Source organism: Elgaria multicarinata, chromosome 2, assembly GCF_023053635.1.
Source record: "Elgaria multicarinata webbii isolate HBS135686 ecotype San Diego chromosome 2, rElgMul1.1.pri, whole genome shotgun sequence".
NCBI classification, from domain to species: Eukaryota; Metazoa; Chordata; class Lepidosauria; order Squamata; family Anguidae; genus Elgaria; species Elgaria multicarinata.
Genome location: NC_086172.1, coordinates 79,702,932 through 79,730,047, shown reverse-complemented (window position 1 = coordinate 79,730,047; position 27,116 = coordinate 79,702,932). Strand labels below are relative to the sequence as shown.

Here is a 27,116-nt window from a genome sequence, read left to right as displayed (position 1 = left end):
ACTTTCTGAATGTCTGTCTATCTGTGCTTGGGAAACAGTCCGAATCAATTCAAATCTATTTGGATCATGCCAATTCGCTTTGGACTGATTCAGACCTGTTTTGATTCGCTTTGGATCTGTTTCAAAGCCCTCCAAAATCACTCTGATTTGCCTCAGATTCGGGATTTGGATCCAAAGTGATGTTACAGCCGTAGCCTCTACATCAGGGGTCCCCAATGTGGTGCCCACAAGCACCAGCAAAACCTAATTTTAATTTACTTATTTAAATATATGTACATAGGATTGTATATATCCATAGCAATAGATACATATGAAATGCATACAACATTCTTACAATTACAGCTAGGCTTCAACAGAAGTAGACCAAATATCCAAATAAGTATCCATTTGAAGGTGGCGTGTACATGCCACCAGTTCAAATGCTGAAAATGTTGTAAGGTCCTCAGTCCATTATATTATAGGAGGCAGGTGTTTATCTTTCCAGCGATGTAACATCAGCTGTCAAAAGTGCACAGAGAATACATTCATGCTGACTATTCATTAATTTCCATGAAGCAGGTAAATAATTTAAAAGAGCGTGCACATCTTTGAATATTAAAGACGGTAACACAATTTTTTTTCTGTGTAATAACCTCCTCCCAAAAAGAAGCAACTACTGGACATTGCCAAACATATGTATAAAAGAAGCATTAGCTCTTTTGCACCACCAGCAAATAGCTGAACTCGGCAATCCCTTATTAAAGAGATGTTGTGGTATCCAATAGACACAAAGCAAAGTTTTTTGCTGAATAAGCCTAAGATCCATAGACAGGACAGGTAGACATCAACATGGCAATCCACTGATTAGGCATTTTGCGGTGGTGGTGACCACAGCAGTTTCTCAAATTACTAAATGTGCAGACGGGTCCAAAAAGGTTGGGGACCCCTGGTCTACGCATCTACTCAGGAGAAAGCAGAACCAAAACAATCAGCAGGTTCCTCCTTAGACTCCCCCAGCCCCTGCTAGAAAAAGTGATGGAGCCTGAGGAAGAATTGGCAGGCCAAATGGGAAAACCCTTTGCCCATAGGTTCCCTGTGCCTGCTTTATAGGAAGTTAACCATTCACATATTGGGGACCTGGTTCCCATTTGTTCTAATTCAGGCCAATAAAAGTTCAGTCATTGTTTTGACAAACCTAAAGTAACCACTGCAGTTCCAGTTAAAGTGGGAAGTTTTAAATAAAATTCAGCAATTTATATATTCTCATGCTTAACCCTATATATAATCCTAAAATAACTTGTATAGGAAGTTGTAATGTGGGGGAAGAATATAGAGAAAACATATTCATTTATCATGGATTAATGGTTATTTATATATGATGGGATATATATCTGTTTCTCATATCGCATCTCTCCTTCTTGTAACTTGGAATGATCTACCCCAGACCCTGGAGGCTGCTGAACTCTGTACTGCCTGGCTCCTGCAGCCCTAATTACCACAGATGCAGACTGTCAGGGAACCTACCATTTAACAAACAATTATGTAAATGCTGACCCTTAGATCAAAAGTCAGCAGAAAAAAATAGGTTCCAGCCACAACTGACAACTACTGGCTGAGCACGACCGCATGGGGAAAAGAACCCTGCAGCGCACAGAAGAGTTGCCTTTCCCCCCTTCCTCTACCAGGATGTTTATCTTCACTCTCTGCTCTAGAATGAATTGCAGACTTTAAGCAGCAGGTCTTCATCCTGCCTGCTGTTTCCCCGGCCTTGGAAGGGGACACAGCAGCTTGGAGAAACTCAGTATGAAAATCCTCTCCCATATTGCTTTTTGTGTATTCATGTTTCATTTTAATTGGGGCCAGTCATGGGCCACTACATCCCTTCCTAAATTCTAACTCATATCCGGAGCCAGTAACCTGATTTTGTGGGACAGGAAGAGGATAAGAAGAGGACACTCAGCTCTACCTCTCCTTTTCATCAAACCCAGGTGAGGCAGTGGCTGTTCTGAATCAGTGCCTGTGCATGGTAATGGACTGGATGAGGGGCAATAAACTTAGACTCAATCCAGACAAGATGGAGGTACTGTTAGCGGGTGATTTGCCTGCCCGGCTAGGTGATGTTCACCCTTTTCTGAATGGGGTGGCACTCCCCCTAAAGGATCAGGTTCGTAGTTTGGGGGTGCTCTTGGATCCAGAGCTGTCACTTTAGGCACAAATGAACTCAGTGGCAAAGAGCACCTTTTATCAGCTTAGGCTGATATACCAACTGCACCCTTATCTGGACAGAGATAGCCTAGCTACAGTTATCCATGCTCTGATAACCTCTCATTTGGATTACTGTAATTGCATTATATGTGGGGCTGCCTTTGAAAATGGTCCGGAAACTTCAGCTGGTACAAAACAAGGCATCACGTTTATTGACAGGGACTGGCCAACAAGACCACATCATACCAGTCCTCTTCTAGCTTCATTGGCTGCCAGTCCAGGTCCGGGCTTGATTCAAAGTGCTGGTATTAACATTTAAAGCCCTAAACGGCTTGGGGCCAGGCTATCTGAAGGAATGCCTCCTCCCATATGTACCTCCCTGGACCCTAAGGTCATCCTCAGGGGTCCTTCTCCATGAGCCTCTGCCAAATGAAGTGAGGCAGGTGGCTACCAGGAGAAAGGCCTTCTCTGCTGTGGCACCCCGCTGTGGGATGAGCTCCCTAAGGAGGTTCGCCTGGCACACCTACACTATATTCTTTTAGATGCTAGGTGAAGACTTTTTTATTCTCTCAGTATTTTAACAGTTTATAAATTAATTTTAACTTCGCTGTTTTATGCAACATTGCTTCTTAGTTCCTGTATACTTCCCTTTTCAATTACAGGAGTGTGAGGATTAGGGCCCACCCTTAGGGTCAGGAGGCTTTCCCCAGATCTTGAATCTGGAGGAGCAGAGGTCAGATGACATCCTGCCTTGATCACAGGTAGGCAGATTTCTTTATGGCTCTGATGTTATGAAAGCCCAATGGGTTTTTTAAAAAAAGATAAAGTGCAAATTTAGTGGGAGTAATAGTATGCCTCAGTGGGTCTCCTGCAGGGCACAAAAGGATCACATTGGTCTCTCTGAACATTTCCATCTCAAGTCACCACAGGGAAAGAAGTCTAGATATGTAAGCGATCCCCTTCCCACTCTCTGAGATGTTTCCCCAAGTTGCTCAGGATCCAGAGCTTCTCCCAGGTAGGCTCAGACTCAAGGAAGTGGATGGCAAACTTTCAGAGGATGATAGCTCCAAGGAAAAACCAACTTAGGACAGGTTATTTTCCCATGATATTTTCCCAAGACTACTGGCAAAGGAAACAGTTCCTCTCTCCTAGCTCAAGCCACTGTAAGTGTAAGTGAGGATGAACCTAATGCTGTAACCAAGTCAACTAAGATTGTAGTGCCTGAATTTGCTTTGCTTTCCTTTCCCCCCTTTCCTCCTCCTCCTCCCTCCCAATCCCCTTTCCTTTTGTGTCATGTCTTTTAGATTGTAAGCCTGTGGGCAGGGACTGTCAAGAAATACTTTTGTAAGCCGCCGTGAGAGCCTTTTTTGGCTGAATGGTGGCATAAAAATCTTTAGATAAATAAAATAAATAAAACTAACCTTTCAGGAATCACCTTTGCCTTCCCCACAGCTCCCCTTCAGCACCAACAGTGCCTTTTCATTACATTTCTATACTGCCCAATAGCCAAAAATCTCTGGGGAGTTTACAAAGCTTAAAAATACAACATTGTCCAGAATATAAAAATAGTTTACATACAAACAAGTAAACAGACAGCACGTGCACGCACACACACACACACACTTCAACAATTTTAACAACCAACAATCAAAAACCTAGAATTAAAAAAACTTATCATATACTGCCAAGTGCCAGCAAAGAGAGGAAGGTCTTAACCTGGTGTTGAAAGGATAACAAAGCTGGGCATCTGGCAGGCTCACTGAGAGATCATTCCATAATCAGGGTGCCACCACTGAGAAGGCCCTCTTGTTGACACATTCAAAGCCTCTCTCAGAAGAGGCATGTGGAGGAGGGCCTGAGATGATGAGCATAGTGCACAGGTAGGTTTATGCTGGGAGAGGTACTCCATCAGATATTGTAAGGCTTTGTAGATCAATACCAGCATCTTGAATTGGGCTTGGAAACATATAGGCAGCCAGTGCAAGCAGGCCAGAAACAATGTTATACATTTAGACCTTCTTGTCCCTGTTACTAATCTGGCCCCTGCATTTTGCACAAGCTGCAGCTTCTAAACCATCTTCAATGGCAGCCCCATGTAGAATGCATTGCAGTAATCTAACTTGGAGGTTACCAGAGCATAGACTACTGAAGCCAGGTTATTTCTGTCCAGATAGGGGTATAGCTGGGCCACCAATCATAGTTGGTAGAAGACAATCCATGCCACTGAGGCCACCTGAACCCCAAGTGACAAAGATAGCTCCAGGAGGACCCCCCTACAAACCTTATCCTTCAGTGAGAGTGCAGCCCCCATCCAGAACAGCTTGGGACTTCCCATGCAGTCAAAAGAACCACACGTCTTGGCCTTATGTGGATTGAGCATCAGTTTATATACCTAATGCAGTCCAATGTTGCAGCCAAGCACTGATCTAGCATATCCATTCCACAGCATCACCTGATGAAGATGAAAAGGAGAAATAGAACTGTGTGTCATCAGCCTACTGGTGACAATGCAAAACTCCAGATGACTGCACTTAAGTTCCATGTAGCTGTTAAATAGCGGGGGGCGGGGGATGACAACAAATGCAGAACCCCATACTGGAGAATCGATGGGGCTGGGCAATATTCCCCAAGCATTACCTTCTGGAGCTGACCATCCAAGTAGCAGCAACACCAGTGAAAGACAGTACTTCCCAGCCTCAACTCAGACCACTATCCCAGGTCACACCTCCCTTGTCTCTCTCCTGAGATATCAGCCCTGTCAAGCAACCTGAACCTCATTAGGCAATCACGAACACATTCAAAGATTCCCAAAGATGGCTGCTCTCATTGTTTCTCCCTGCCCGGCCCCTGGTTTATCAAGTTCCCACCTGGAGGCTTAACGTGGTCTTGAGAGAGTTAACAAGATCTCCTTTCGAGACACTAGGAGCTACATCTCTTAAGATCCTGACCTTGAAAATGATTTTCTTAATAGCAGTGACATCAGTTAGAAGGGTGTCCAAACTTGGGAGCATGAGCTGTGGATTATTCATTTAAAGTCTTAAGGCCAGACTCCATGTTCACTCCAAAGGTCAGTTTGGTACTTCACAGGGCACAAGAGCTGATCTTCCTTTCCTTTTCCCCTCAATCAACCACAACTACCAAAACTGAATGGCATTCCTTCTATGCATGCAGGAATATATTTTATATTTATATTTTATGTAGATTTATACTTTTATTATTGTACATCACCTGGATATGTTACACACCTAAGTGGCAGTATAGACATTTCTTAAAAAATAAAATACAGTACATTGAGAAGACAAGGCTTCACCAGCAGCATAGTACACTGTTTGTGTCTTTCAAATGTTGGTACTGGATCAGAATGTAACCATGATCTCTCTTGCTCATTGGCCAAGTGAAAGTATTGGCCTCACCTATACTTCAAGTTCTCAAAGACACTGTAACACACTCAGTTACAGGGGCCACTGCCTCAGTCGTTTTCTGGGAAAGGGCTCCCTTGGAGATCTGCAAAGCAGCTAGTTTACTTTCACCAAAAAATATAAAATTAACATTTTCACCTTTTCCTCTGTGGTTGCCTTCAAGATGCATGTCCTTCAAAGGATTTTACATCTATAGAATGTTTTGCAGGGTTGTTGGCACTAGGGTCCCACCCTGGAATGTACTGTTTTTTGACATCCCTCTGCTAGCTGTCGTCCTCCATTTGGAAGAAAGAGAAATTCTGTATCAGCAACATTTCTGTTCTTCTCAGGGGGAGGTAGGCCTACTCTCCTTTGAATTGGGTCTTTGAGGATGTACTTTCAGTGGCTTGTTGTCCTGATAGGTGTAAGGCCCAGGGGAAGTGGACTGCAACATGATGCTCGCTGTCTGTCCTGGATCATGTCATGTCAGGCAAAGCAGGACCTTGGATAGCACACTGCAGAAAGTGCCTGCTGGAGTATTTTCCCATAAGGAACTGTTTTCTCAACAAAAGAGCTGTCAACTGAGACCTTAAGAAGGCTGGCAGAGCCTGGTCCGTCAGTGACTCCACCCCTGCTGGATGCTAACTGTAGTTCTTAATGAACCAGTGTCTGTTTCTGCAGTCTTACGCTCCTGGATGACTGAGGGACAGGAAAAGCTGCAGGGGAGTTATCCTGAGACTCAGATGATGGGGGAGCTACATCCTTAGGCTGGGAAGATATAGACAGGAGTGCTGCGGGCTCCCCTTCAAGTGGGTGACCTATGACCCACCTGTATCAGAGTGAGCTATTGTAGAATTACAATCTACAGTAATTCCAGTGACAAGAGGCTCTAGGTAAACTTTGCTTTTTCTATACCACTAGTACTACATTGCATCCATTCAAAGTCTGAGAGAATCACTCCAGTTTCTAGAAGAAGGGAATCTTATTCTCCCCCTTTTTGGTTAGCCACAATATTATCAGTTTACTGTTCATTATCTCTGGAGGTCCTGATAACTTTCTCCAAGGTTACCCGGTTGTATTCTTTATTAAAATCTACCCCTCTTTTGACATACACTCTCTTCTGGATTAAAGCTTTGGAGACTGTCTCTGAGCCCTGATGGAGAGGCCAAATCCCCTCCATGCTAGTTTCTTCATTCTTTGAAAAATAACAGAAATTAACTGGTAAGTTCAGAATTTCCATTTATTACACAAAACATTCCCCATTTGCCCTGCCTTACCTTCTATCTACCTATATGTCAACGTGTTTTTTTTTACATTCTAAAACCAGCCTTTACTTCCCTGTAGACAGAAGCACAATCATGAAAAGATACACATTTTAGAATTTATTAAAGTTTTAAAAAATACAAAGTAAAAAATCTGCCCTCTCTACAACATGGCCAGATGTAACAATGTAGGAAGGATTTCAGTTTCAAAGACTGAGAAGATAAAAGTGAACCCAAGGAGAAAGGCAAACCAACTAGCTTGCTAGCAGAGAGCCCTTTTGTCCGTTATGGCTGTTCATACATCAAAATCCACAAATCTTCTCAGCTTCATCCTCTGGCATTCTACTCAATGCTTATTTCTAATGGCTGAGGGAAAATTGAAAGGATTGTTTCAAATAACTGAAACTGTAATCCCTTCTTATGACTCCTTTCTCTCTTCCTCAGTCTGAGGGATAATGCTGTTTCATTCAGGACTGTAACGGTTTTGTTTATATGGAAACAAGACATGGCCTGAGGAAGTCTAAAAAATTCTTGCCAGCGCTGGTACTACTTGAGATCCATGAAACGAATGTCCATGATGAGCAGGAAGTTCTTGGGCAATGGGCGAGGTGCTGGTGAAAGTACAGTGAAAACCTGGCGTTCCAGATCCACTCCAGTGACAACAATAAAACCAGCCACACTAGTTTCAGAGATGTTCTCATCAGTGCCATCAGCCGTACTCACACTTAACAGGTGGTGCACCATGTCACGGCCGGGTGTAACTGGCACCAGCTTGAGTTGGTTGTCTTCCTGTGACATGCCCAGGGGCAGACATGAGTCAGGGATGGTGGGAGCTCCCACCTTATATATCTTGACATCAGCGAACTTGACATCAAAGGCATGTGGATAGAAGCACCCTCGGAAGCCATAGAAGTATTCACGTATGCGGTCATCACGAAACTCCCGGCGGAAGTCTTTGGAGCGTTCCACCACTCCACCTGACTTGGGGAGCAGCACTGTCCGAACAAAGTGAGGCAAGTCTCGCTTCAGTTCATTGTAGAGGCGCTCTTGGTCCAGGACTACTACAACATCAACTTCAAAGGCAGAGGCAGCATGTACAAGTGCCTGGTACCCAGATCCCTTCACCCAGCCACAGGTATTTATGACACAGCCACTGACTGAAGCCCGGCGGTTCACCTCACAACGTTGGTTAAATACATCAGCCAAGCGAGATGTGATCTGCCAATAGGAAGAAGCAGGACCAACATAACTAACAGGAAACTACACAAAACTCAGAGGTTAAAAGACTTATGACATAATGACAGCTGGCTTTTTTGGGAGATCCTAAGAGATCTGAAGATCTTTTACAAACACTGTTGTCTTACCTTAAATAGTAGCCTATGTATTTTTAAGAGTCTATCTGTATTGTCATTCTATGAACAGATGAATCTACCTTACACTGAGCCAAACCATTTGTCCACATAGCCCACTACAAACTATTCTGACTGGCAGTGCTTCTTCAAGGCCTCATGCAGGGCCTTTCCCAAGCCTGCTACTTGAAAGCCTTTTAAATGAAAACTGAACCTGGGACCTTATGAGTCAAACCACTAAGCTACAGCCTTCTCCCTCTTCTAAAGAGTGGACACAATAATCTGATATAAGGTTAGGCATACCCCTATGGGCCTGGCACCTGGACATGTCAAAACAGTTGCTGCTGATAAGAGTCTAAAATCACCTGTGTACAAGAATTTGAAATATTTGTCCATCCCTGTCCCCTGCAACTTTGTGCATACCTTGATCAAATCCTGACTCAAATAGAAAGTTCACTGGGTAGCCTTGGGCAGGTAACTAGCAAACAACCTGGACTATTATTCAGAGCTACTGAGCCTTCAATGTTAAACACGTTTACTAGGGAATAAGCTCCACTGAATACAGTGGCTGGGTTCACACATAACACTAAGCCATGATGGCTTGCTAACCACTATGTGTCAGATATTATGCCCGTTCTACAGAGCATGAGTTATCAGAGTGGGTAATTTGGGCAGATTAACCCATCATGGGTGGCAAAAACATCCCACAGATGACACGTGAACCCATCATGGGTTCTGCAAGAAAATAAACCATCATGGCTTAGTGTGATGTATGAACCCAGCTAGTGGGACTTATTTATACAAGTAAATATGTACTGTGAGAAGCTCAAATGCTGCTCTAAGCTCTTCAGAAAAAGGAGGTGAGGACATATGCATAACAAATTTAAATAAAATTGGTTACTCTTGATTAGTGTTGGTGAAAAAATTTCAAGGCAGAAAATTGGCATGTTACAGTAATCTCTGGTTGCAGAAAAGATTTCTGCAGTATTGATACATGGCAGTAGACAAGTAAACATCACTCATGAAACAGGGAGCCACTCAGACTTGAGCCTAAACTGAAATACAGTGAACAAATTTATAAAGACAGCATTCCCCAAACTGGTGCCCTACAGATGTTTTTGACTTCAACTCTCAGAATTCCTGACCATTGACCATGCTGTCTTGGGCTGGTAAGAGTTGGTCTAAAACATCTGGAAGGCACCAAGCTGTGAAAGGCTACCACTGAATTTGTCAAAGTAAGCTTGGTATGTTATTATTATTATTCAAGTTCACTAACAGTCCAATCCTATATATGTGGTTACACATGCCTACATTCGTTCAAATCAATGGACTCAAGCTGACCTAGGTCTAAATTAATCAGAGTTAGAATACAACTGGATGAAGAATCAGATTAACAGGACTAATGATTAAAAGAATATTAATTAGGAAACTATTGGAGTACCATTGCCTGGCTCAAGTCTTCTCTTTCAAATACAGTGCCCTGCTCTTTTTCAGATCAAACACGCAGTAGCCTGTTTAATCAGCATAGGTGTTTTCTTAAATAATGAACTAATCAGAGTAGTTGCTAAAGATTTGACTTCATGAGAGACAAATATGCTATCCAAGACAATATCTTTGACTTGGATAACATACCTACCTCTGATGAAGACATAGCTTTATTTACACTCCCTCTAAAATGACTTGCCTTCCACAATTTACTTCTTAGATAAATAAATCTCTAAGTCTACCGCAGCATATTTTAATTTATTGTTCTTCTATAAAAAATAAAGATCTGAAGAATTATTGGTGAAATTATCACAAATAGCCCACTGGCAGATTCTGGGAGAACAAGTTGCACATTCCTTGCAACCACAATTAATGGTTACCTATATGGTTTCTACTCATTAGCCTATCAAATTCAAAATCACCCTATCAAAATACAGTTGATACATTTTCACTCCCACATTATTTACGTTTGTATATGTAAACCAGATGTTCATGGTAATAATTATATCCTGTTTGTCCCCAGTATCTGGTAATCAGAGATGAAGAAGGAGATTCAGTTTCCAACTACCATCCCTATTCTCCTTCTGATGGAGACACAAATAGCTATGCCATCAAACCCAGTAGCTGGCGTTAGATAATTTATAGTCTTATGAGCAGGGTCTCTTTAAATGGCAATGTATATTATTTCACTTACTTTAAAATGTGATATGCCAGTCCTTCTATATTTGGGGACCCTCCTGTTCATTCTACAGAGTAGGGCCCTAGAATTCAGACTGAAAGTTCTGCCTGCCTGCACCACTGGGACCAGGATGTATGCAGAGAATCGCCATAATCACACACTACTCGAGATGTTACTGACCTTATTATAGAGTTTGATGTTAGTGCCAGGTGTAGTGGACCCAAAGTGATAGACCAGAGGGGCCTGCACAGAGAATCCTTCTTCAACATCTGCAGGTCGCTCAATATAGAGTGCTCCCATTGTGCCTGGGATAGAGATTGAGCCCTGGCCTACATCCAACTCCACAAAAGTGGGTCGGCGCCCTAGGCGCACAGCATAATTCAGTAGTAAGCGGCAGACAGTTGACTTGCCCACATCTGTGGGTCCCACCACCATGACCCGAGGACCCCGTTCATCTTCACGTTCAGCCTGCCACCGCATCTGCTCCAGGGCTGTATGGGTGTTGAGATACAGCAGCATGGGGGTGTCCTTAGAGACATAGGCTACTTCAGTCCGACCAGTCAGCTGCACTGAACAGCCATGCCAGGTGAAGACGGCCACTTTAGAACCAGCATCAAAGGTAAATTTCTTGTTGCGTGTCAGTTCCGTTCCAAAGATTTCAGCCATGCCTGTCATAAGCTCTAGCTGGACAGTTTGTGAGGCTTCAACCTCAAAGCGGAGCTCAGTCTCCCTCTCCAGCTCAAACTTGGCCACCAGTTTCTTATCATCCCCAGCTTCTTCTGCCATCTTGTTTTACTTGCAAGTTCTACAGACACAAAACATAATGGATTTAATTAAATAATGTTTTAAAAATAAAACATGAATTCTGGTTAGCTGACATGCAAAACTCTTTGAGGTTTCTTCCTTCTCCTGATGTCTATTCCCCCATAAAAATATACATTCTTCAAAGAGTGGACAGGTCTTGCTTTTATGTTTAGGGTCTAAATCAGGTTTCCCCATCTAGGTGTCACAGGATGTTTTGGTCTACAAATCCATCATTCCTGACCATGGATCAACTTGACTGGGGCTAACAGGAGTTATAGTCCAAAACATTTGGAGCGACCCAGATTGTGGAAGGTTAGTGTAACTGATGGTCTTTGGGGCTTGGTAGGAAGTTTTCCCAGATTACTTAAGAAGCCTAAAGGTTTGCCATGTTCTGTACATGTATGGATCATACCACTGGCCTAAGACATTTGGATTTATTAAGCTGTTCCTTGAATTTTAACTACCATGAAAGCAGAAATTGTATTCATTCCCTTTGCTTACAAGCATCTAAAAGGGGCTGTCTGTGAGCTTGTGCCTAAAGGATCCTGCTTTAAGGCTTCATTTTATTTCGATCCTTCGCCAGCAACAGTTTTATTGGAGGAACATTTTGAAGGGAGGGTTGATGCGAGTCAGCCCTTCCACGCCACAGTGAGCTGCCAGCAAGGTTCATGGCTGCATCCCACTACTCTCTCTCCTCACTTAAATTGGCATCATAATAGCTTCTACTTTGAATAACCAGATTTGGCTCTGGGGCGAAAGTTACTGATCTGTACATCGGCTCCATGGAGTCATGTGATTTTGTTTCTATGGCTGCGAAACTATTCCAGAGTTCATCAAGTACTCCCATGTGCATACAGTGTAAGAGCCCGCTATTTCATTGACAGTAGCTAACACACTCCCCACCCCCACCCCGCCCAATGAAGTTCCCATCCCCACCCCATCAAGGATTCTGGGTCCTGCTCTTGTCCTAGTTTTTCGGTGACTACAAAGAGTGTCCGGCCAGCAGTACGATGTTCCCCATGAAGACCCCACGAAAAGAGGCACTCTGCTTCCCGCTTCGCCGCGTGGACGGCGAGGCCTGAAGGCTGCGCGTCTCCGTGGGAACGGAGCCAGGGCCTTCGGAAGCTATGGAAAGTCACCCACTTACTGAATCTACAGAGATCCAACCGCACGAGACCCGGATCGGGCCAGGCACCAGAAGTGCCGGTTGCCCCGGAAGTGAAGGAGCATGGTGATTGTGTGATGTGCGCATGCCCCAGCAGCGCCTCCTCGTTCGTTGACTAGGAAATGTAGTTCCTCTGCGCATGCAAATAACGAGACTAGAGGAGGAAATGGTCGCTGTTCGCGCGGCCTCCTGGGAAATGTGGTTTCTGCCCGCAATTCTGACCTTCGTTTTATAGTCGTTCAGCCGCCTAAACGCTAGAGCAAGGAGGCGGAGGACGAACGTGTTGCTCTTTTTTTGTCCCTTAGTGTAGGATTGTTTCTGCTTCAGCCAAAGGTCCTTCAGGATGATTGTCGCTTAGATCCCTGAATCCATAGAACAAATACAAATAAATCTTCTTTCTGTCACGTACATAGATCAACAATGTATTTTTTAAAAAAATCTGCAGGGGATTGTCAAATGGGAATAGGCGTTACTGCTTACCGGAGATGCCCAGATCGACTGGGGTTTGAATGTATTGTGAGTTATTTTCAGGTTCCAATTCCTAAAAGTGGGGGTGGGGGCTGCCAAAAAAAGTAGAGAGTGTCAGTTCATCTGGTTTGCAGGCCTTTTAAAGACAACATTGTGAACTGATTTTAATTATGTTTGTAAAAAAAAAAAAAAAAATAGGGGGCAGAGAAAATTTAGGGGGCCAAGCCCCCACTAGCCTACCCTTGACTACAGGCCTGCCTGACAGAATAGTATAATGACAAATTTGGTGTATACGTGTTTAAATACTCAGACCCACAAGTACTTTATTTTTGTTACTTTTTGACAGCAAATGGCATTTCATGGTCTTTGATTATTTGATGACAAATTGAGAAAAGAGGTAGCTGCTACAGCAAACACACACACAGAGTCTTGAGGCATTTTAAAGTCTAACATATTTATTGTAGTATAACATAAGTGTTCAGGGGCTAGAGATCACAAAAGCTTGTGCCACACAAAAAGTCTAATGCTGGGAGTGGGAGGACCTTTTTCTATCTAAATATGCACAGGATTGTGCCATAAGCTACCTAGCAAGTTGTGTTCTGGCTTTTTCATCAGCAGATGTCAATTCCGAATGAAAAACAACATTGTAGAATTCATAATATTTTTAATTATTGCTACTGTGATATGTGACCTGTAAGACTTATTTTGCTCTGTGTGTCCAAATTAAGAACATAAAAACAACAGTTGCCTATGGGAAATCCACAAGCAAGGCATGTGCTCCTCAGCAACTGATATTTAGAGATCATATATAGCCATCATGACTAGTAGCCTTATACTCTCTGAATTTGTCTAATATCGTTTTAAAGTCACCAAGGTGAGTGACCATCACTAACCTGGGTGTCAATGTAGCAAATTCCACAGTCTGACTACGTGCTGTGTAAACAATTGCCTCTTTTTATCTGTCCTCAATCTCCCACCATTCAGCTTCATTGGGTGACTGTGTTGTAGAACTACAAGAGAAGACTTTTCCACACCATACATAATTTTGTACATCTATATCACATCCCCTCACTGTTTTCAAAGACAAAACCCCCCAAATATAATGTTTGAGAACATAAGAAGTGCCCTGCTGGATCAGACCGAGGGTCCATCTAGTCCAGCACTTTGTTCACACAGTGGCCAACCAGCCGTCGGCCAGGGACCAACGAAACAGGACATGGTGCAACAGCACTCTCCCACCCATGTTCCCCAGCAACTGGTGCACACAGTTTACTACCTCGGATTTATTATTATTATTATTATTATTATTATTATTATTATTATATTTATTTGTATCCCGCCTTTTGCCCAATACTGGGCCTCAAGGCGGTATTACAAAGTTTAAAACATACATATTAAAACATAGGAAAATAAATGTAAAAAAAGAAGTTTAAAATACACAACAAAATTATAAGTCATTAACATAGATGGAGGACCAAATTACTCTCCAAAGGCCTGCTGGAACTAACAAGTTTTAGCTTGCTTCCGAAAGCCCATCAAGGAAGGAGCCAGTCTAGCTTCCCTGGGAAGAGATACTAAAGGTAGCACATAGTAGCCATTGATAGCCTTCTCCTCCAGGAATTTATCCAATCCCCTTTTAAAGCCATCCAAATTGGTGGCTATCACTGCATCATGTGGTAGTGAATTTAACTATGGAGAGTTGGTCCACCCTAACAAAGCAATCAGTGCAGTCCTAAACATGTTTATTCAGAAGTAGCCCCCACTGTGTTCAATGGGACTTATTCTCAGGCAAGTATGTATATAATTGCAGCCTAAGACAAGGAAAAGGAAGGAACGGGTTGTTAGCTGGGGAGAGGTTATTAACTTAGGTTCAGCCACAATGTACACATAAATTTCCCTTGACTTTGATGTCCTCAACTTAAACAATTATAGTCACCAGCTAGAATGACTTACCGTATTTCTTTGATTGTAAGACACCGTCGATTGTAAGACGCACACTAATTTCAGTACCACCAACAGAAAAAAAGCTTTGATTCTAAGAAATAATAAATGCACCCGTGATTCTAAGATGCACCCCATTTTTAGAGCTGTTTACATGAGAAAAAAAGTGCATCTTAGAATCGAAGAAATACGGTACTTCTGCGTAAACATGCATAAGCTTGTGTTGCAAGAGACTTTAGGTAACTGGGGTTACTACTCTGTGGCTTTATGGTTGTTCCTATGGTCCTCCATCCTCAGCCATTTTGTGAAGTAGGGTGTGAAATATGCTTTATGGCTGCAGTGCTAAACTGAATGAGATTTACATCTGAGTACACGTGTATAGGATGGCATTGTAAGAATCTATACTCCATGGCTAGTATGGAGGTAGAGCAGGGAATCTGTACTCCATGGCTGGTATGGAGTTGGAGCAGGATATCCGTTTTCTAGAACCCATAAAGGTCCATGGGAAAGAGTGTACACTTTTGGACATACCCTCTTCCTAGCTGCTGTAACTTGACTCCCTGGAGCAGCCTCCAGCTCATGGTCAGAACAGCAAGGTGACAATATTGGGGGTGGGGGGATGGATTTACCTCAACAATCAGTTGAAGAGATTTCTGGCTTCTGTCTCTGGTTAACAGTGGCACCAACAGCTGGAATTGTGCCAATGGCGATTTTAGTCTACCACACTTTGCAAGGCCAGCTCTAACAATTGACAGAGTGAGCTGACTGACTGATGCACTTGCTTTTGCTTTCTACTAGAAGTTCTGCAATAACAGAATATATTGTTCAGCATGTTCACTGAAAGACAAGTTTTTAACCCTTTGCTTAGAATATTTATAGATGTACTGGTGACCCCTGGTTTTAAAATGGTAGCTTTTATCAACCTAATAAGAGAGGGGGGAAACACCACCTGCTGTGTGCTTATAAACCAATTGTCATTATATGTACATATGGAGCTGTAGAGTACAGAGAGGCAGGCCTATGATCCACATTGGCTCACTGATGCACCACTGATGGGCAACTTCCCTCCAGAATAGGTCAGCTAACACTGCATGATTTGGAAGTTCAACTGGTAAAACTATATTGTGGTTTGATAAGCCCGTAAATTTCATAGTTAATCCGACAAGCCTATATATTTAACCCATCCCTAAACCCACCAGCCTCTTTCCATAGCCCAGGCTCAACTCTGCCTCCACCTTGGATTTGAGGGGTTCAGTCTCTGGCAGGGATGTGTACTGTGTATAGTAGTACTGTCCTGAATCTCTTACAATTTAGCTTCATTGAATAATCCTGGGTTCTAATATTATTGGGGGGAAACAGCCAACATTTGTCCTCTGATAGAATGGAGTCTCTTCCAGACACTCTCCAGTGACAGAGATATTATCTCTTTTTTATATGAAGCACATAACAGCACACAGTTTCCAGATGCTTCCATGCCCAACGTGATTGACTGTGGCACACACAACGGTGTTCTGATTTAACTGCAATATTGATGTTCAGCCACAAAGAGCATATCCTCTGTATTTCTTGGTTTTCTAAATATGGATCACTGACTAAAGGTACCAACAATGCCAAATTGTAGAATGGAAACAAATTTAATATCAGCATGGTAAGGGTTCAAAATGTGCAACGGCTTTGGGCTTCAAAATGAAAAGGAGAAAACGGGGAATCTGCATTTAGGAAAACAATATAGTGGTGGAAAGTGAAGTATAAAGGATCAGAAAGTGCAGTAATTCTTGAATATTACCATTTAGAACTGCCGCTTATTTAGGGTTAGGACCTACTTGCATGAGTTTTAGCCTGTGGCAACTGAGGTTTCCAGTGCCATGGCTTTTAGCCCCAGAGGCAACTGCAGCTTCTCAAGACAAATATATATACAAGGGATGGTATAGCACAAGTGAATTATGTCTACAGAGAATGGACATTGGAACAAACATTAATGCAAAACCAACCCTTTTGGAGACAAAACTTGCTTGGTGAGGAATTCTGTGCAATTCAAAACGTTGCCTGCCTTTTCAAAACCACAAAAGCCGGTCTATTATATTGCTTACTTGAAAGAGCTGGATGTGCCTCCACCCTGTACTTAAGTCTTGGTTGTGTAGTTCATACTTTCGCCAAGTAAGGCAGGTGCTCATTATTCCCTATAGCAGCACCAACAGGATCTAATTTGACTCTCTGCTGCTTAGTAACAGACCAAATGGCTGCAACTCTATGCCTATAGAAACCAATGCCAAACTCCGGTTGGTTTTAATGGGGCAAGACTATAGTCGAAGAAGGCTGCTCTCCTGGTAATTGCCTCATTTTGATCCTAAGCTCACATTGGCTTGGGAAAGGCATTGGGGACACGGGGAGGCTATTCGTTGGGGGGTGGGGGTGCCATGCCAATTTGGAAGTGGGCGGGCGGGCGAAGGCCTGACTCGCAATGACGGGGCTTGTGGCCGCTCAAGGTTGAGGACCGTCAAACATTCTAGGGCCCCGGGCCTTTGTGTTTTGGGGTGTCCTGGTCTTGGGAGCACTTCGCCGAATGACTGGATGTTTGGGGAGCCGGATGGTGCGCCTCGGAGAGTGATATTGCAGATTTGCAGCCCGTGACCCTTAGCTGCGTCGCTCGCTTCTCTCCCTGCGTCAGAGTTTGCCACGGGCGCGCAACGTGGGATTTATCACCTGCGCGTCTCTCTCCCCTCAGCCCCCCGTCTCCATCCGTCCTCCTCGCCTCCCTGTCTGCGCGTCACTGCCTGCCCTCCGCGATCGTCAGCTACCCCTTCTTTCACCCCACCTTTCTACCCCGCCGGGGCCATTGCCCCGCCGTGCCTCCCTCTCCCCGCAGCATCCCTGCCCCGGTGGCCCCTGCTTGTCCCCTCCCTCTTTGATCCGTGTCTCCGGCCCCGCTCTGACGTAGCGGGAGACTGAAGGAGGGTGGAGGGGACGGGAGGAGGAGGAGGAGGAGAAGGGGAGGGATGGATGACTCACAATGTTATGATGCGGTTCCACAACACACAGCCACATTCGGCTACAGACGGAGCACAAAAGCTTGGCTGCCCTGAAGCTGAGCTCCCCTTGACGCGACCCCTCGCAGAGCGCGGGCAGGAGCAGGCAGAGGCGGAGGCAGCCCCCTGGGAGAGGGTTTCAAGGTGAGCAGCGCGGAGGGCAAAGCCGACGGCGCCGCTGAAACTTTCCCTCCGCCCCCCTCCCTCGGCGAGTCCATTCTCCTCGGCCGCGGGCCGCCTCTCACCCGGCGGAGCCCAGTCCCTTGCCCGCTGCCCGCCTGCCTTCCCCGCCATCCCCTCCATGGCCAAGTCCCAATGGGAACTTCGCGACGCCCAATCCTCCTTTATTTTCCTTCCTCGCACGCAGCCACGTGAGTCAGACCCTGCGGTAGTTAACGCGCCCGGGTCCCCAGCCGCTCCTCCCAATTCAGTTCTTTTCTCACCCCCCTAGTCTCTCTGTTTCACCTCCCGCACCTCCGATCCTTGCTCCTTTAGGGGGTGGTTGGGGAGGAGAGCGAAACCCGAGGTAATGCAGCGTGCAGGAGGGAATTGCTAAAACGATTCTCGCTGCATGGATCACAATCCGGGCTTTTGGAAGCCGGAGTTGCGCGGAGAGCGTCCCCACGCTTGATTCGCCGCAGGACGGATTTGGGGACGCGGATGCTCTCACCGCGGTGACAAACACACGAAGCCGCTGGGAGGGGGAGTTTTCCGAGCGTCAGTTCGGAAGGTGTAATACCTCTTTTCTACCGGCAGGGGGCGGGCTCGCAGGGGTTGGGCGTCATTGATACAACGGGGGGTGAGTGGAGCGGGAGACTTTGAATGAAGATGCGTGGTGGAAATAACCTCGAGGCTCCAGTAGAGGGCTCTCACGGGCGCAAGAATGGAGAAGAGGTTTGTGGTTTGTGTGTGTGTACGTGTATGGGGGAGAAAGGGTAGTATCAGACTACTCCCAGCGACTGCTCAGAAGACATTTAGGACTTCAACTATCATCAGCCGAGTCAACATGGCCAGTGACCAGGAATTCTGGGAAGGCACCAGGTTGGGGAAGGCTAGAAAGTTGGGATCCGGGCTGAGAAATTACTACTGAATGGTTTCTTGGTGACCCTTGGCAAGTCATGTTTACACACGTTGCATGAACCACTCAAGTCACTGTATAACAGCATGTGAGTGTTGTTAATGTGGGGAGGGGATCGAAAGCAGAACAGCAGCTCCTGTATCAAATGGGCATTTTAGATGAGGAGGGTATTACTTTTAATTCAGACACTAGAATTACAGAAACCAAGATGCAATAAAATCTGCATACTTACCTAGGAGTAATTCTACTGAACATAGTAAGATTTACCTCTAAGTATACATGCACAGGGTTGGGCAATTACAGGTGAAAATAGCCAACATCCTTAACATAAGATTAGTTTATCAGGTTATGAAAGCTGTAAGGACAGACTGAACATATAATGGAAGGAATCTGAGTTCTTTGGATTGGGGAGGAAAGACATCCAAATAAAGTTCCTCAGCTCCTCCAATCTCACAAGAATCACATGAAATAGGTCTGTTCTAAAACAATAGGCTGAGCTGGGGATTTGAATTCTGCAGACCCAAAATTGCTTGATACAGATTAGTCAGTGACCCTTTGGGTCTCTTTCCCTTTTGAATTTGGTTGAAACTGGCAGGTTCTGTATACACACGCACACACACACACCTCTTTTGCAGTGCTTGTTTTAGAGGTGGACTGAGGATTGTAATCACAGTACTGACTGTGAATATGGAACAAGGTAATTATTCGAGATTGATGAATCCATCCAGCTCTCTATCTCCTGGAATGACACATTCATATTGTACAGTGTATGGCAAGGCTTCCACCCCCAGAAATAGTCCAGATCACCTTCCCCAGGAGCTGATACAAAAAGGGAAGGGGAGGAATGTTTCTATGGGCTGCTCCACTTGCCTGATAATCACTTGCTCCTTTCTCTCTCTGTAGGTGACTCCCCTTTCGGTCTGGTTCTCATCTGGGGGGGCCCTGGCAGTGCAGCCCCCCCAAACTTCACTTTTCTGAAACACGGCTCTAGCCAACCTGCTTCGCTGCTTCACTTGCGACCGCCTGTGTGGGGGCTGCACAGCACCGGCTCCCCCACCCCGACAGGGCATTGCTCTCCAGCCTGTCATGCCCAGCTGTGAGCCGGTACCACCTGCTGCCTGTCTCCCCACCAAGACCTTCCGCAGTTACCTGCCCCGGTGCCACCGGACATACAGCTGTGTCCACTGTCGGGCACACCTGGCCAAGCATGATGAGCTCATCTCCAAGGTATGCATGTCTTGGGATCATGGCAAGCTTTAATGACAGCTATCATTTATCTGTGCCCTAACTGGATCTCTGGCATTATGTGCTTTCCCTTTAGCAGTGCCATCCCAGGGCCCCATGAGCACAGTATCTAACAACAACTGGGGCTTTTTACCAGCAGTAACTGTCTAGGAACAGTCTGATCTTTCTCACCTTTGGGAGTACTGCTTTTAAGCAAAATGTTTGGGTTTGGGGAGTGGGTCAAAGAACCTTTCAAGGGAGAGGGTCATAACTCCTATACTTTATCTCCACAGTCCTTCCAGGGAAGTCATGGTCGCGCCTATCTTTTCAATTCTGTGTGAGTGTCCTCTGCAATTGGTTTTATTTGGTGCGGGTGGGGTATCAGGCGGGAAGAATGCAAGAGCAGAGGCAAGCAAAGAGCTGGTTTTGTTTCAAACCTGAAGGAAGCAGAGAACTGCTGCTACATCCTTTCTGAAAAGGGAGGGAATGGTGGCCTGCCCCAAGAGCAAAATCCCTGGGGTGGGATGAAGGTAGCGTTACATCTGAATATTCCCCTGGAGAATATATATGATAGTTTGTATCCATCATGTCTCACTCAGCATCCCATAGTCCACAGGCATTTGTATAATCAAAGATCAGTATACTAAGCTCTCAAACATAAGAAGGAATGCTGAGAGATTCTATTATATTCAGTGGTATATAAATCTTACAAATAAATAAGGAATAAAACAAGAGAGTACCTCTGTACAGGTGCAGAGTGTTTCTCTCATACCACCACCACCGCCCCAGTACCCTCAGCCTAGGATTAGAGATAAGGGCATCAAAGTCAGTAGGCATGACTTCTAGCAGCTTTACCCCTGAGCAATTCTCTTCTCAGAAATTAAGTCTTTGTGCAGCCTTTGCTCCTGGAGTCTCACCAGTGCCATTCCCTAAGTCAGCACTGGTCTCCACTACATCATCCTGTTGAACTCAGTAGTAGCACTACCAGGCCTTGTAATGGAACTCCTGACATCTTGCTTTGTGTCATCGCATTTCTCTCTCTTGGGTGTTGGCTTAACCACCCAGAGGATTATATACTCTTTGACCTTCAAGCATGATTTACCCTTGATTCTAAATTGCTGGTGATGAAATCTCTTCTCCCTCTGACGTAATATTAATCATATTATCTATGAAATGTTCCCTTATTTACCATTTGTTTTTCTTCCAATTTAACTCCAAACCATTCATCCCTCTGCTCTTTTCAAGAGCCATTCAATACCAAATGCATCTGCAAAGATTGGTGTATGATTAATCCTGTCCCAATACACCGAGAAGGACCAGAGCATTCCTGATCATCTTTCAAGCTTACCATGGTGTGTTGTTGTTATTATAATATATGCAAATACAGCTTATGGCGCAGAAGGCTCTTCAAGTCCTGCACTGTGTGCCATGGTTCTGGCAGTGAAGAAAAACACAGCCCTTTCCTTCTCTTCATTTCTGATTGGCCTTTGGTAGGGAGAAGGCTGAGCTCCAAGTCAGTCAGACTGAGTCACGGAGATTTAGCGTTCCTCTGCCATGGCTGCCGAACCCAGCCAAGCAAACTGTTGTTTTGGAATGGTGAATTCTTTCCCCCTCAGAAATAGTTGCTCTTTTCTGTATGGTAGGAATGTATGGGGCTGGCCAAAGCAAGGATTTCCTTGACTAATTCTGTTGGAAACTATAAAACAGCTCATAATTCAGTTTGTTTGGACAATTTACATGGAGATTCCAGATTATGTCTGTCAGTGCATTTTGTAATTTTGATAATTACACTGCTCTGGTGTCAGTAGTGTTCTCTGTTGTGATCCTTCTCTGGCTTTGCCCTTACCTGGACAAATGTGAACAGTTTATCTAAACAGAGTATAGAACAGCTCTCATTCCTGCTGCTCTGTTTTTCAGAGGGGTGTGAAACTGGAGCATTATTATCATTGTATTACTCAACACAAGACAAGAGGCAAGAACTGCAATTATGGGACCTTCCACCTCAGTGGATGGTCAGTTTATTGGTAGAGCTAAAGTAATTGATGGAGACCAAACTGGAATGTAAGGATAAGATCTGTCTTCCTTTTCCTCTCCCTCAGGTTCTCCTAATTCTACATCTCAAGATAATTTAACTTCTCAATTTAAAATAATGAAGGAAGGCCACAAGTTGTTTAGTGTTTTGGAAACTCAGGTTTTGCTGCCTCCTACTCTTATTAGGGCCTGATCTGCTTTCTCATTCCAAGAGGGCATTGATTATGAATATCTATAGTAAGAGGCTGCTTTGGTGAGCAGAAGCATCATGCATCTGTACCTGTGAGGGAAATTGACAAGTCCTATTCTAGATCCATCATGGTTTCTAGGCCCCCAGCTACCAGGGGAGGTCTTTATTCCCACTCTACCCTCATCATCTACAGCTGACTTGGGAGACCGCAAACAGCTTATAGAAAGCTTCCCTGAAGTTCAAACATCTGGCACTTCCTATGGATCTCACATTATCATGCCCAGTGCGGGCATGACACACACCGCATTTCAGCTGACAGAACAGCGGGCTTTAAGATGAACTCTTCATACTGCTGCTTAGATAGGTGCTGTGGTTACCAAGTTACACTGGAATATGGAACACTAAACCAGAGATGAGGAAGGGATCTAGGGTTCTGAGTAACATTCAACATGGCTATCAGAGCTCTCTCTTTTCCTAGACACCAGTGTGGGAACTGGGATAGTTCTTCACTGCAGCGTGGATGTTCTTGTTCTGGGTGAGGTTTACTGTTCTGTAGGCCCTTCTCCTGGCCATTGGAGGTCGCTGTGGGACTGAAATGAGTCCTTCTGTTCTCAGACTTTGGTGGAACAGTCTTCTGTTCTCAGTGCTCCATCTTCAGGTTCCTAGCTGAACAGGCTGGGTTTTCTTTTCTTTTAAAGATCAATTGTGACACTTCTGCATCCTAAGAAAACAGCTGCTCCGTAGGTTTTGATATTCAAACAAATAATTGAGGTGTTCTGGTTTTCCTTAACCAAACATGTAAATGTTTCTGTTGCTGAGAACTTTTCATTAAGAAGTCACCTGAAAAAGCAGCAATGTGGCTTGTAAGACATTTCTTTTGTGCGATTACTTGGAAAGGTTTTAGGATTGGGACATCCCCACCCCCTTCCTTGCAAAGAGTTTGCAGTGATCCCCTTTGGAGGCAGAACAGAATAGGGGGGTAACTCTGATAAGGATAACATGAGAGATGGTGCCCTCCAATTTCTTTGACTGCAGGGTTAATGTGGGCTGTGGTCCAGCCGAGCAACGCCTCTTGCTCACTGGTCTCCATTCAGTCGCCGACATTTTCTGTGAAAGCTGCAAGACCACATTGGGCTGGAAATATGTGAGTATTGAATGCAGGTAGATTTCATGGGTAGACAATAAATCCCCCTTCAAAATAAGGATTCTTGCAAACTCCCATGCTGGACAGACTTGCCAGCTACAGAGAACCTCTGTAACACTGCTGAATTGGGGAGAATAGCCCAGGCATGCGACCGCTGCGTGATCAATAAGGCCCTTGTCAAAACCATGGTGCCAGACATTTAGATAGCACTGTCCGGCTGTCATTCTATTCCAATGGTAATTTCTTACCCCCCCAATTGTTGATGGTCTTGCTTCGCATATTGTTCCTCGCCTTTTGAGAACAATTGTCTGTGTGGGTGCTATACTCTATGGAGGGAGGCAAGGCAGATGTCTGAAGCAAGTGGGCTTATCTCTTCCAATTTCCTCATTTGCTAGGAACAAGCGTTCGAGACCAGCCAGAAGTACAAAGAAGGGAAGTACATTATTGAGATGTCACATATGGTGAAGGACAACGGCTGGGACTGAGGGGGGATGGGGACTCTGGGTGCACACCCTTCTGCGTAGCATGCCTTGCCCATTCCTAACCCCACTGCCACAGCTGGCATCCCGGCACAACCAACCCAGCCCTCTCACCCCCGTCTCCTGCACAGCATCACCCGTGGAAGTGGAGATACCAGGACCCTTCTCCCAAACCTCTTGGACTTTCTGAAATGCTGGATTCACAGCTTGGAGGATCCCACCCTGCCCGTACAGCAGAAGGGGAAGCTCACAGGGTTCAAGGGCCAGTTTGTGCGCACACACGGATTTTGGATTAGATTCTACTTGACCTGTATGGGTGGGGACGATGCCACTCCCATTGCTAGCGTCTGCTGGGTGGCATCCAGAACTATGAGCCTGGAAGTGGGTTTGGACTTTGCAGTCCCTTGTATAAGAAAGCCACATGACTTTCTGGAATGGGACAGAAAGGGCTGTGGGCACAGGGCAAGCTCTTGGGGAGGGGCCGTAGCTCAGAGGCAGAGCACATGCTTTGCATGCAGAAGGTCCCAGGTTCAGCCCCTGGCAGCTCCAGTTTACGAAGGAACCTCATGTAGCCGGGCAGCTACAGACCTCTACCCAAGGCCCTGTCATAATTGCTGCCAGTCAAAGCTGACAATGTTGATCTGGATGAAGCGGTGGTCTGGTTCAGTATAAGGCAGCTTCTTATGCTCCTCTCCTTTCTGGGGAGAAATAAAAATTGTGTGTCAGTCTACCGGTTGGACAGAGAAGGCCGGAGGGAGAGTAAACCCCTCCCAATATGAGACAAAAGGTATCCTGGAGGTAGGGGACAGAGGAGCCGTCCCTCTCCACATGGGGCCATGGTAGTTCACATCCCCCTTCACCCTAACCCTTTCCCAGACACTGCCGTGGTATTTCCCCCATGTTTATTCTATGGAGTCTGTTTCTTTTGTTTTGGGTCTCCATGTGCTTGTGATCCCTGGGCACTATGACTCCCCCACCACTCCCCCACACCCTACATGAAGAAAAGGTGGGGAGGTCAGGTGGGGGCAAAGCCTCAGTACTGTCACCAGCGCAGGAATTTTTTTGTATAATAAAGGTGTTTTATATTTAAAAAAAGGGCACTGTGCCAATGGCTTCTGTCATCCTATTTCCTACAAAGCTACCAATTCTGTTCCCATGAAATAAGCTTGCTGGTTAAACATTCCAAGATGACTTCTTTCAAACAAGAATAGAACACAAAACTATTGCTGCTTGCTTGAACTTTAAGGGTGCCATCTATGCCTGTTGAGACAGAAAAAAGTCCGACAATTGGGAGTTGTCGGACTTTTTTCTGTCTCTACAGGCATATGATTGTGCCCCAAGTCTACTTCAACACTTTAAAGCAAACACCAGCACTATTTGGATAAGAATTGGGAAACCCAAATATACAATAAAATACCAACCAACATGTTTCTTCCCATTTATAACTGGGGAAACCATATATGTGAAATTACCCATACCTGCTAACACAGATGCCCATATCTTCTTTCTGACATCTAGAAAGTCAGAGCTTCCTTTCCACAGGCTTTAGCATTTACCAACAGTCAGCCAAGTCTAGAAGAACAGAAGACGCACCCAAGGGTCAACATAGTAACATTTATTTGGTGGTAGATTGCTGCAATGGCCTCAGAAACAGAAGTGACAAAGGTAACTTGCAAGGATTGAACCAACCCTTCAAGTACCATACCCCATTGGCTTGTGAACTATCCAAATCCAGCAGTTGACATTGAACATGTAAGAGGTGCGGTGGATATACTGCTTGAGGTGTCACAGGAGCCCACTTTTTGCTACTGTTGTGTGTGTGTGTGTATAGGGAGGGGGGGAGAGGGAACTATCATTTTTCTCCATCACACATCCTTTTGCCTTATACAACAAGGCTCCATGCCTACCCCTTGAGCTTTACCAATGGAGGTACAGAGCTTTTGTGCTGCTGTGGCCATCCACCCAATGCCCTTTTAACATTGCACTGCTTGGGTCGGGCTTAGACAGTAGCACAATGTGAAAAGAGCCTCGGACAGGGGCCATGCCCAGTGCATCGCAGGGCCCTTCACTCTCTCTGCTGAAACAAGACAAGGATCCCACCGGAAGACTGGGATGTATCTAACTCTTTATCAGTGTGCTTTCTGTAGAAAGCCCTCTATGGGATGCGGGGCTGTGGTAGTGCCCAAATCAATTCAACCATCCTCTTTAGTCTTCGTCCAGCAGGAGCATCCAGTTTTGTGTTTCTAGAAGATTGCACAGGAATTCCCCCTAGGGAAAAAAAGAAAGAAAGGGGGAATAAAGGGAGATGAGATGACTTGTCTCTACCACTGAACTGTTCTCTGACACTGCACCCACGAATTCTACATCTACAATGCTGTAGGAGGCCATGCAGCTAAAGTTGCACTGGAATGACATAGATGACTTTTGAGATCCCTGTTCTGTTTTGAAGATTGCAAAAACAACAAAAACCACCAGATTTATGCCATGTACCAGTACCCAGATCAGAACAGCCTTGATTCTAATGTAAGTACAGTGTTTCAATTGTTCAACAACTGAACAATCTGCTGGATCCAAAAAACTGAGTTTAGCTCTTATCTCTCATCAGAAATTTCTGTATCTTTGTGTTCTTCTAATGCCAACCTGTCACAGGAGAATATTCTGCATCAAGATGGAATTAAGCCACAATTGTAGAACAACAACACCCATCAACATCAGATATTAGGGTAATAGGCTTAATATTTTCACTTTTCCCCCTGGATATTAAATTCATAGCTATATCCGTTATCTCTCACATAGCGCTTCTGGCTCTACATCCCATCTCTCAGATACAGAGGGATGATTCATTTCCCTCACACAGCTGAAAAAGTGGTTTTACACTCACAATCATTTAGCAGGCCAGGAGCAGAGCCAGGGATAGGCACTAGGTTTCCCCAATTCCATGTCTGCTCCTGTATCTGTCAACTACTGTGCAAGGGATAGGAGCCTTTTTCCATTTTCAGATCATTCCTAGGTCAACTATTATATTTCCTTGATTCTCTGTTCATTAATGCCCTTGCTAATGGCATGTCAGGGTTGATGTATGCATAGATCACCACAGATGTGGGGGCTGCAATATATGTAAGCTTAATCTGAATACTTCCTAGCAGTGGGGTGGGTGGATGGATGGGTGGGGTGCCCTCTGAGGGGATGGGTTTTGGAGTCTAAGCCCA

General features: G+C 44.9%; 2 protein-coding genes and 1 long non-coding RNA gene across 4 annotated transcripts; 1 reads left to right on the top strand and 2 right to left on the bottom strand.

Annotated features, from left to right (window-relative positions):
* Window positions 1-6,951: 6,951 nt before the first annotated feature.
* On the bottom strand, window positions 6,952-12,385 carry CLP1 (cleavage factor polyribonucleotide kinase subunit 1). The gene is made up of 3 exons (XM_063116893.1): window positions 12,309-12,385; window positions 10,538-11,162; window positions 6,952-8,062 (listed from the first exon to the last, which is right to left on the bottom strand). The coding sequence occupies exons 2-3, from the start codon at window positions 11,141-11,143 to the stop codon at window positions 7,391-7,393; spliced, it is 1,278 nt and encodes a 425-aa protein (XP_062972963.1). The 5' UTR covers window positions 11,144-11,162; window positions 12,309-12,385; the 3' UTR covers window positions 6,952-7,390.
* A 5,332-nt stretch (window positions 12,386-17,717) lies between these two features.
* YPEL4 (yippee like 4) lies at window positions 17,718-25,002 on the top strand. 2 transcript variants are annotated; one of them, XM_063116894.1, is made up of 5 exons: window positions 17,718-17,905; window positions 19,743-20,066; window positions 20,357-20,400; window positions 23,320-23,428; window positions 23,824-25,002. In XM_063116894.1, exons 2-5 carry the CDS (start codon window positions 19,926-19,928, stop codon window positions 23,911-23,913), a joined length of 384 nt encoding a protein of 127 aa, XP_062972964.1. In that variant the 5' UTR covers window positions 17,718-17,905; window positions 19,743-19,925; the 3' UTR covers window positions 23,914-25,002. The 2 variants fall into 2 exon arrangements, with proteins under 2 accessions (XP_062972964.1, XP_062972965.1); XM_063116895.1 differs by lacking the exon at window positions 17,718-17,905 and adding an exon at window positions 18,596-18,655.
* Window positions 23,041-25,992, bottom strand: LOC134392518 (uncharacterized). Its single transcript, XR_010025047.1, has 3 exons — window positions 25,386-25,992; window positions 24,496-24,605; window positions 23,041-23,124 (listed from the first exon to the last, which is right to left on the bottom strand). It is a non-coding gene; the product is annotated as an uncharacterized LOC134392518 (long non-coding RNA).
* Between the last annotated feature and the right edge of the window lie 1,124 nt (window positions 25,993-27,116).

Bases quoted from the DNA above. Each gene is read 5' to 3' on its own strand.
- YPEL4 (XM_063116894.1), top strand. From the start codon at position 19,926: ATGCCCAGCTGTGAGCCGGTACCACCTGCTGCCTGTCTCCCCACCAAG. The intron at 20,067-20,356 runs GTATGCATGTCT...TTATCTCCACAG, and splicing joins ATGATGAGCTCATCTCCAAG to TCCTTCCAGGGAAGTCATGG. The intron at 23,429-23,823 runs GTGAGTATTGAA...CTCATTTGCTAG, and splicing joins CCACATTGGGCTGGAAATAT to GAACAAGCGTTCGAGACCAG.
- CLP1 (XM_063116893.1), bottom strand. From the start codon at position 11,143: ATGGCAGAAGAAGCTGGGGATGATAAGAAACTGGTGGCCAAGTTTGAG. The intron at 8,063-10,537 runs GTCAGTAACATC...TCCTATTGGCAG, and splicing joins ACATCAAACTCTATAATAAG to ATCACATCTCGCTTGGCTGA.